Source organism: Bidens hawaiensis, unplaced genomic scaffold, assembly GCF_021521415.1.
Source record: "Bidens hawaiensis isolate Kalapana, Puna unplaced genomic scaffold, B.hawaiensis_p1.1 tig00000512_1, whole genome shotgun sequence".
Lineage (NCBI taxonomy): Eukaryota > Viridiplantae > Streptophyta > Magnoliopsida > Asterales > Asteraceae > Bidens > Bidens hawaiensis.
The window spans coordinates 5,682,424-5,692,760 of record NW_027491033.1 but is presented as its reverse complement, the minus strand read 5'-3'; the positions used below and the strand labels follow the sequence as shown (position 1 = coordinate 5,692,760).

The 10,337-nt window shown below is 32.1% G+C and overlaps 1 protein-coding gene across 1 annotated transcript; it reads left to right on the top strand.

Moving 5' to 3' along the window:
* The first annotated feature begins 762 nt into the window (after positions 1-762).
* LOC143631977 (uncharacterized) lies at positions 763-8,394 on the top strand. Its single transcript, XM_077100587.1, has 9 exons — positions 763-927; positions 991-1,074; positions 1,777-1,886; positions 2,001-2,051; positions 7,192-7,335; positions 7,418-7,507; positions 7,591-7,697; positions 8,128-8,212; positions 8,296-8,394. The coding sequence occupies exons 1-9, from the start codon at positions 816-818 to the stop codon at positions 8,392-8,394; spliced, it is 882 nt and encodes a 293-aa protein (XP_076956702.1). The 5' UTR covers positions 763-815.
* The last annotated feature ends 1,943 nt before the right edge of the window (positions 8,395-10,337 follow it).

Sequence of the window (10,337 nt, the reverse complement as noted above, 5' to 3'; positions counted from 1 at the left end):
AGGATTAGCCGCTCATGATCTTCGTTAAATCTTCAATTTTGTGTAGAAGGCCATCCGGATTGATCTTGTAGTGATTTGAAGCTTTGGAATTCGTTTATGGTCTCCTGAAAATGGTTGGGGGCTGAGATAACTGGTTAGGGTTCGTAAAACAGAATGTATAGGTAGTTCTAGATTTTTTCACGAAATAAGGGTCCTTCGCGTGGCGCGAAGGACAAAACAAATAGCTTTGGGTCCTTCGCATGCAAAGGATCATTCTTCAACTCTTTGTGTGACGTGAAGGACTCTAGTGAAAAAATTAATCCCTTTTTGCTCCGCTTTGCGTTCCGATCTTCCCGAAACTTAATCTCGTGCTCGTACAAGTACCAATTAAACGTCTTTAATATTCAATGACCTGCAACACATAAAACACGTATGAAGTAGCATTGTTCGCATGATAAACCGATTAAAAATAACTAAATAATTTACAAAAACACCAAACTTATACCTGACCAGTAGGCTATGAGTAAACTATATATTTTTTTATTATGGAGTAACTAAACCAGAATGGGTCATACTATTTATTATATCTATCAAATATATAAACGAAAATAATATAATCGAGTTAACGGGTTTGTGTAACAAACGAATATCAACTAATATCCATAGGTTGGAATTTAAAAAACGTGAGGGACTAAATCGTACTAGTGGCAATAGTTGTGTTAGGCCCATTTCTAAAACCCTAATCGATACTCTGTTATCGTCTCCAGGCTGCTCTTATAAACCCTCTCAACTGCAACAAACAAACAATCAATCACCGTGTGAATCAAATCAAAAGCATGCTTCGAAGGAATGTGAGGCTGAGAAGAGAGTATTTGTACCGGAAGAGTCTGGAAGGCAAAGAGCGCTTGCTTTACGAGAAGAAACGCAAAATCAAACAAGCTCTTGAAGGTTTCTTTTCCTTTTTATTTATTTATTTATTATTATTCTGTTAATAACCGAATTGATTTGCAGAGGGTAAACCGATTCCGACTGAGCTGAGAAACGAGGATGCGGCTCTTCGCCAGGAAATTGACCTCGAAGATGAACGAACTGCAGGTAGTTATTATGTCAGTATTATGATTATTAATGAAAATTGATTTGACTTATATACTTAGTGTTAAAATTGTAGCTTAATGGAGCTCTAGCTCGGCATGCCTTCTGCTTCTTTGTTATTTATAAATTAAGTTATGTGCATATACAGTTATTATTTATATATTTTTAATTATAATTTTTACATAGAACAGTAGAACATTCTATATGTTATTTAGTGATTTTTGTTTTTAATAAGAATTATTTTACAAATTTATATTTAATATATTAAATAAAAGTTATCTAAATAATAGGCTTGTTGATGTTCTCGAGTTAGCTTGCGCTCAGTAAGTGAAGCTCAGGCTCAGGCTTGTTTAATAAACGTGCTTATTTTAGGCGTGAGCTTGACAGCTTGTTTAAGCTCGGCGGGGTTCGAGATTTTGGTGAGCTGATTTTGAGTAGCTCACAAGTGGCTTGTTTACAACCCTAAGCGTAAGATGTATTTGGAGAATGTTAAGGTTGAAGCCGGATGCCATATTTTTGATTGCCGTGATAACTGTTAGATTTTATAAAAGTTATCTGTGTGTTAGTTCTATAGGTAGTGGGTTTAGGGGTTACATTCTATAAGAAAATAGTTTTATGGATAATAAATATTAATTTTATTTTTGGGATTATTTGAAGTGTTTTGGCTATGAAAATAACATTGTTTTCTGTTCTTGTTAAATTTAGTTCTGAGGTCAACCATAGATGATGAATATGCAAATGCATCTGATAGAGATCCAAAGATTCTGCTAACAACATCTCATGATCCAAGTGCTCCTCTTAAACAGTTTGTTAAGGTATGTAATATTTATTATTATCGGTACCTTAAGATGCTTTAGTTTGTTTTCTTTTAGTGTTTCTACTCTTATTGTCTTCAAAAAGCAATTGTTTAACATGACTGTTACTTGCAGGAATTGAAGTTTGTCTTCCCTAATTCCCAAAGAATGAACCGTGGTGGTCAGGTTAGTTTATTGTTTTCTCTAATTCTTAAATTTACAGACTTCTTTTTCTTTTTATTTCTCGGGTGATGTTTAATAAATGCTCAACCTTTTCAATGCTGCTGCTATGTTTAAATCAGCTTTTAAATCAGATATTTTTGTTTAAAGCATAAAATGTCTTAACGTGGTCTTGGGAAAATTTTGAAGACTTGAGTAGTGAGCATTAGAAACTTTGAAAATCAGGATATTGTTACTGTAAGGAAAAGTCATCAGTATCTTAAAAAGTATCTGGCTTGTAAATGCTGAAGTGCTGTTTACAGCTCTGTTTTTTTGTGAGTGTGATTTGGATTTCTTTTTCGTGGCTGTGTGTTTTGTCTGGCACTCTGGTGTATTATTGAGATATGATATAGTACTTGATTCATGTGTGGGTTTGTTAATCTGGGTTCCAATTTTGTATGTTTTTTTGGGTTTCAGATTTAGGTGTCTTAATTTTCATTTGTGAGGCTGTTTGGGTTATTCAATCAAAAATTCATAATATCTTGGTATAAAATTTTCTACCATGTTTCACTTAATACACAACACGAGGCAGTTTGGTTTTTGATGTATACTAGTAAGGTTTTATATATATAAGGTTTGTGATAGGGACTAGTGGTTAATAGCTATGCAGTCGATATCGCCGATATATCTGTCATTGGCGATATATAAATCAGAATATCGGTTCGGAATATCGGTACCGATAATATCAACGATATTGACCGATATTTGACCGATATTGAACTAATATTTGACCGGTATATCACAGATATTCCCGATATCAGTGTTTTAAGTCTTAATTATCAACTTTTAGTGTTCAATGTTAGTGTTTTAAGTCTTAATTAATTCTTACTTGCTACGATTGTTAGGGTTTTGCAATTTGTAAAAGGTTAGATTGTTAATGGTAGGAGACTATTGAATTATTAGTGTTAAATTGCTATATATATGAATTTTACTAGATATTAAAATTACCGATATCCCACCGATATCTCACTGCGATAATCGATATCTCAGATATCGGTTGTTGACCGATATTCGATATTTTTCCGCATTAACTGCTTAGGAATAGTGGGAAGTGGTTCAAAACACTTGAATTCATTCTTGAAAATTCTAATAACATTTGAGACTTTGAGTATACTTAGAAACTATTAGCATGTGAGTATACTTAGAAACTAGTCATGAGTAGGGATGAGATTGGGACCGTACCGGTACCGACCGGTCCCAAAAATCCCGGTCCCGAAAATCGCGAATTCTTGGTACCAGCATTGGTACCGAAATATTCGGATCGGTACGGGACCGGGACGGTATTGGTTTTGAAGGTAAAAATTTGGGAAATACCGGTCCTGTACCGGTACCGAAACTCAAAACTTTGGTACCGATACCAACCGGTACCGGTATCGATCTTGCCATCCCTAGTCATGAGTAAATCTAAAGGTATTTGTCAGTATTTAATGATAAACTGAATTTAGTTATGTGTTTTTCTCTGAGAATATGAAAGTGCTTGATATATACGACTTGCTTAAATTTAAAATGATACATGTTTATAAAAATGTTTTTAATTTATAAATGACATGTTCATAAGCAACTTATCAAGTTAAAACGAAATGCATATGTAACACTTAGTCATTTACATACGCATTTCTTGGTGACTATTTCAGACATATCTACATTATATCATAAGCACCTTATCAAGTTAAAAATAAATGCATGTGTAACACTTAGTTACATATGCATTTCTAGATGATAGTCATTTCAGACAAATATACATTATATCATAAGCCAAGAATAAACTTAGTACCAAGGGTTGGTACTTTTGGACCTAGTCGACCAATTTTGGATTTTGTCAACAATGACCTAATTTCTACACAATCAAACCAAACTGTATGTTACATTATATTGACATGATATTAGTAATTATTAAATACAAGATCTTTACATTGCGACTACTTAGATTGACCACTTGCTTGTTAACGGTAAATTTAAATGTTAAGAATAAAGAAGACATTCTAGGTGCGTATTATATGTATTTCGTTGTAGGACATAGTTAGTTATCTTTGTATACAAAGTTAGGTGGATAAACATATGTGAACATAAACGTGTGTTCTTATGAAATAGATAATATTCTTACTTTTTAGTTCTTTGCATCGAACTAGTTATGTTGTAGATATTTACTTCATGTAGATCCTAAATGTGCTAGCTTTATGATTTCATCATATGTGCAATAATTGTAATTAACTTATTCTAGTCAAAGTTGGATAATTAATTATGGCATTTATGTTTACTATTTATAGACTGAGTGTCTATCATTCATATAGTTGTTAGGCTCTATGCTAATTCTAGATAACTAGCATGATCATATGAAACATTGCTATATTAGACTGACTTTTTAGTCAATGTAGAAAATCTTAAAAAAAAAACTTCTTTTTGAATACAATTCTGACATTTTAGGTTCAAACTTTCAACTAAGAACAAGTAAAACAGGTAGGAATATGCTTATTTACTTGCCTTTCAGCCCCCTCTAGCCTACGCGAACGAGTGCTTATTTAGAATTAAGAAATAATCAGTCAACTATTTACATAAACAGATAGAACATTGTAAGCTTTCATCTATTTTTGATTGATACAAGTATAAATAAAACACTGTAAGCTTTCATCTATTTTTTATTGTACAAGCTGTTATATGTTATTTTTTTACTTGATTTTTATATTTTAGGTAGTTACGTGACTTATTGGCTTTCCCGTTCAAATGAAATTTAGCCTACAATTAATTTTGTCATGGATATTTGAATTTGACTAAATTTAACAAATATCGAAATTAAGATGCATATATATTTGTCAAAACTAAGAGGTGAACAATTAACTCTTAAGCATGTCGCCTAGGAAAAAAACTAAAACTTACTCAGAAGAAATTGGCTTTAACAAGTCGCTATGATAACTAGGATTCGTTAGCATGAAAGATTTATCTTCAAGTTGTCATGTGGATGACAAAAAGCTAGTAACTAAGATCACGTGATTGAATAACAATAATTTTCAGAGACTTATATCACATGTATGGTTGATATGAAGTCGATGAAATTGACGAAAAAAATTTCATGCGAGTTTTATTGAGGTGGGTAACGAAGTTTAAGTGCTTTCTGACCAAACATACTAGGATGGTGGCCGTTGGAAACACGTTTAGAAATGTTTTGTTTTGAAACATAGATGCTGATGAAGATGATAATGGGATCTATGTTTATTAACCTCATACATCACTTGATTTAGGGATTTCAATTCATCCTTGTTTCTTGTCTAGGGTACCTACCTAGGAATAACTGATTGAACATAAATCGATAGGTTTTTAAAATCTCAATATTTGAAGATTTTGGGCTCAGTTTGTGTTCTGGGATTTCTATTCATCCTTATCCTTTGGACAAGGAATAAGGATGAATAGAAATCAAAGAAACAAGTGTTGTATGGGGGTAATAGAGATAGATCCCATTATCATCTTCATCCAAATCTATGTTCCAAAACCCAACATTTCCAAACTTGTTTCCAACAGCCACCATCCTAGTATCTTTGGTCGGGAAGAACTTAACCTCCGTTATCCGCCCCGTCAAAACTCGCACAATGTTCTTTTGTCAACTTTCATCGACTTCACATCAACCATAAATGTGTAATAAGTCTCTGAAGAATAATCGTGGCTCAATCTCATGATCTTAGTTACCAGCTTTTGTAACCCACATGACAACTTGTAGATAAATTTTTCATGCTAATGGACCCTAATTCTTTCGGTGACTTTTTAAAGCCAATTTCTTCTGAGTAAGTTTTTAGTTTTTTTTCTAGGCTCCATGCTTAAGAGTTAATTGTTCTCCATTTAGCTTGACAATTATATATGCATATGAATTTTGATATTTGTTAATTTTTATTCAAGTTTCTTATATCTGACCCAAATTAATTGTAGGTTAAATTTTATTTGAACGGGAAAGGCACGTAACTACCAAAAATATATAAATCAAGTGAAGAAATAACAACAAAGTATTAGTATCAATTAAAAACAGATGAAAACTCAGTGTTTTATTTGTTTATGTAAATACTTGTTAGTTGAACGAAATATTTTCTTAATACAGATTAAGCACTCGTTTACTTGTTCTTAGTTGAAAGATTGAACCCAAAATATTAGAGATATGTTTAGAAACAAGTTGATTTTAAAATGCATTGTAGCCAAAATGTTTTTTTTATGGGATAAAAGTAGCAAAAAATTCTTTATGTAATATGTATAATTAAATGTGTTGTCTTCTTTACATCATAGATGTATTTTGTAATAAAGTTTTATATATAAGTGTAATTAGAAGGGGATGATTATTAGGCATGATATTGTTGTTTATGTGTGGCGTGTGGAGCCTAAATCTCTTATATGGATTTATGATAGTAGCTTCATCTATAATCACCATGCTTTCCAAATAAGGTTATATATTAAAGCTTAATACATAGTAAACATCCATTTGCATCGTAACTTAAGCAAATGAACTTATCGCCTTTAAATAGGATGCATTAATTTGTCACAGGGAAATGAACTTGTTTGAATCAGGTTTTTTTAACATAGGGAAAATGTATGACATATTCGCTATTAGCAGTGTACACAAGCTAATATTCCCCCTTTTGTTTTAGACTTTTAGTTGCACTTAAAGTCAAAATGGTAAAAAAACATGTATTACACACAATTATAAAGTAACAAACTGTATAAAGTGAGTCCATTTGAAGTAGTTTATTACAAGTGGACATTGAGATGAAGGACATTAGGAGTGAGTTCAAGCATCAGAACATTAAAAAACGGACAAAGGGGTCACATTTTACTTAGTAGTCAGTTGCTAGATCTGTTTGATATATTCATATCGTTATCAGTTCGTTGAATGTTGATGTTATTTCTATTTTCTAGTTACTCGCGTTATATGTACTAGTTGACAACGGATACCATTATGAGTTGACCAATATTTCCATCTATGATTCGTGTTTTCTTTTACATGCATCACAAGGGACAATGGACATCACTGTCAACTTCTTAACATTTGTTTTTACAGCTATTATTATACAACTAAGTTGAATAAACATTTTATGAATTGTATTTATGTAAATAACAATGTTGATTGTTTCAGGTTATATCTGAAATAGTCGAGACATGCCGATCACACGACTTCACAGATCTTATATTAGTTTATGAACATCGTGGTATACCTGATAAAATAGTTATCAGTCACTTACCGTATGGTCCAACTGCTTACTTTCAAATCCTCAATGCGGTAAGTGATTTTTCTATTCTTGTACCTTATCAACTATTTATTTAAAGTTGTTTTTAGTATCTAAATGCAAATTGTAATGCAGGTTGCAAGACATGACCTTAAGGACAAGAAGGAAATGGGAACTGTTTCAGAGGCTTATCCACATCTCATTCTCAACAACTTCTCTACTAAGGTAAAAGCTTACTTTTTGTGTCATATTGATTGTCATCGTACGTTTATTTTGATGGTGGCAAGTTTCATTGTATAATTGAGTAGATTGGTGAAAGAACAGCAACAATCTTGAAGCATCTTTTTCCGGTGCCTAAACCCGATTCAAAACGCATCATCACTTTTGCTAATCAGTCAGATTACGTTTCTTTCAGGTATTTTCATTCTGCACGAGTTTCTTTTAAGTTGACTTAATTGATCCTTCTTACAACTCCTGTGGTTGAGATAATGACACTCGACATTATTTTCGTGTCATGGATCTGTATTGATTTTACTTAGGAATGGCAAAAAACTCAAGCCCAACTGAAACTTTATACTCATTTACGTGAACCATAAACCTGTAAAATTTTTATTTCAGTTAATCCTTGTTTACTAATTTTTCATTCAAGTAGCTTGATTATGTTGAAAAATAACTCTTTTCTTGTGATATGTATTTTGATCATATTATTTTATGTTTTTATGCAACCAATTTTGATATTAATATCATCATGAATGTATTTTCAAAGATTTTATGGTGTTGGTTTATTATTTTATGTCAAACAGTATCTTTGAGAGTTGATGGTTTATTATTTTGTAAACGCATAGGCATCACGTTTACAGACAAAGTGGCGGTCCAAAATCAATCGACCTAAAGGAAGTTGGCCCACGGTTTGAGTTACGGTTGTATCAGGTAACGATTTTCGTATATTATAATATTTTAAAATCCCACTATGGTACATTTATTTTATAATGTGGTTTGTTTGATTGTTGTAGATTAAGCTTGGAACGGTTGATCAAGAAGAAGCACAAACAGAATGGGTATTAAGGTCGTTTATGAATACCTCCAAGAAGCAAAAAGTGTTGGGTGAATGAGACAAATTTACTCTCGTTGCCCCTAGTTTTGTTGAATGTAAGAATCATTTATAATGTGTTAGTAGCCTATTTGTTCTTTGTTTAACCTTAAATTCTGTGTATATGAGTAACCTTGTTTGGTTTAAAAGTTGGTGCTTTGACTTGTGCAACATGATTTTAATAATTTTACAAATGGGTAGAATCATAACAAAAATAATCAACGGTTTGATTATATATGTTTATTATAAACTGACTAGCTTTTGAAATCATGTATTATGCGAGATTTGTCAAATAATAAAAATAAATAAGGTTCATTATTTGTCTCGTTCACCCAAATAATGAACGGTTTGAATATATATGTTTATTATTAACACATTTGCTAAAATTATTTTGACGTGTGACCCGTGTATAACTAAGATGAATTAATCAACTCCTCAATCAACGGATTATTGTAACTAATAATAACTAAAATCCTAAAATCAAATATCCTGTTAGAAATAAGAATAAATTTGGTTATGACACATCATCTCTATTATTTTTGTTAACTAGGGGTGTAAATTAGCCGAGCTCTAATTCAACTACGCTTAAGCTTGGCTTGTATCGAGTTCTTTTTATAAAGTTTTAGCTCGTCTCATGTGTTTCCATTTGAAGCTTGGGCTTGATTCGTTTGCTATTTATGAATTAGTTTATACATTTTTAATTAATTTTATTATTTTGAAAAAAAACCCTTAACGAGCCTAAGATTGGCTCGAGCTTGTATAGTACTTGAAAAGAGTCAACTTGGCTCAAGCTTGGCTACATAGAAGTCCAAAAAGGTAAAACTCAAAAATACATAAGGCTTGCTAAGGCTTGATGACTGAACTCGAAAAAGCTCTGCTCGTATGACCTTTTTATCAATCCAAGCTCAAGTAGCTCGCGTGCGGGTCGCCTTGTTTACACCCATATTAATAATTGATTCAACCGAAAATGAATTTTTTTACAATCTCATAATAGAATTGGTTTTTGGTTCAATTAGGCCTCTAAAAAATGAAGCATGCAATTCCTAGTTAGAAAGCAAAAGAACATGCACAGTAATTTATGATCAATTATATGAAGGAGAGCTGCTTGGAATTAAATAAAATATACACCAGGTATCAAAAAGATAAAATTTGTGATGGCAGAATAAAAAGTTACCTTTGAATAGTTGATGATCATGGTAAAGAGACTATGACATCTCCACGTGACATTGCATAATTGATAGTATCAGTTAGTGGAGTTTCATATTTGCTTTAGGTTAATTTGTTATTGCATCTATTTGACTATTGTCAATTTGAAACTTGGATAACCGTAAACATTGAGCTATTTGACTATGTCATGGTGGCGCACTAAAGCCACTTGGCTATGGCATTGTTTGTTAATTGTTGGGGCGGCAATTTTTAACCCAATGCAAAACAAGACACATAATTAACCAGGCTTTGGATTAGCTAATATAACTATTAGGTTTTTATTTTTTCTTTAAAAGTGAAATTAAGTTTCTTTCTTAAATTCTATCACTTTTTAATTTCCAACAACTTTACTCATTACATTACTGACATTAAATTTTCGTATTAAAAAATCCCGACTAGATGCCGGTTAATTGCTAGTTCTCACCCCACTAGCGGACTAGCGATTATGGCAACATTGGTTTTAACTAGCCATGATCCAATCGTAAACCTTTTCTTCATCTAATATCAAGCTAAATATAGAATACCAAGTTTGCTAATTAAAAATGAGAGATTGTTTAAATTGTTATTAAGTTACTACGCATTACTCAACTTCACAAATAGACATCAAATGAGTCGATCCAAACACAACACGATTTTAGTGCCTAAGTTGAGGGAAACCGCTTAAATAGTTACTAACAGAACATGTAATAACTGACACTCAAAAGTTGATACTCATAGTCGTATATGGCACAATTAGCATCTTTCTAGATGTAATAAGAT

Coding starts and splice junctions, on each gene's coding strand:
- LOC143631977 (XM_077100587.1), top strand. CDS start 816: ATGCTTCGAAGGAATGTGAGGCTGAGAAGAGAGTATTTGTACCGGAAG. Junction 2,052..7,191: donor GAATGAACCGTGGTGGTCAG/GTTAGTTTATTG, acceptor TGATTGTTTCAG/GTTATATCTGAAATAGTCGA. Junction 8,213..8,295: donor TTGAGTTACGGTTGTATCAG/GTAACGATTTTC, acceptor TGATTGTTGTAG/ATTAAGCTTGGAACGGTTGA.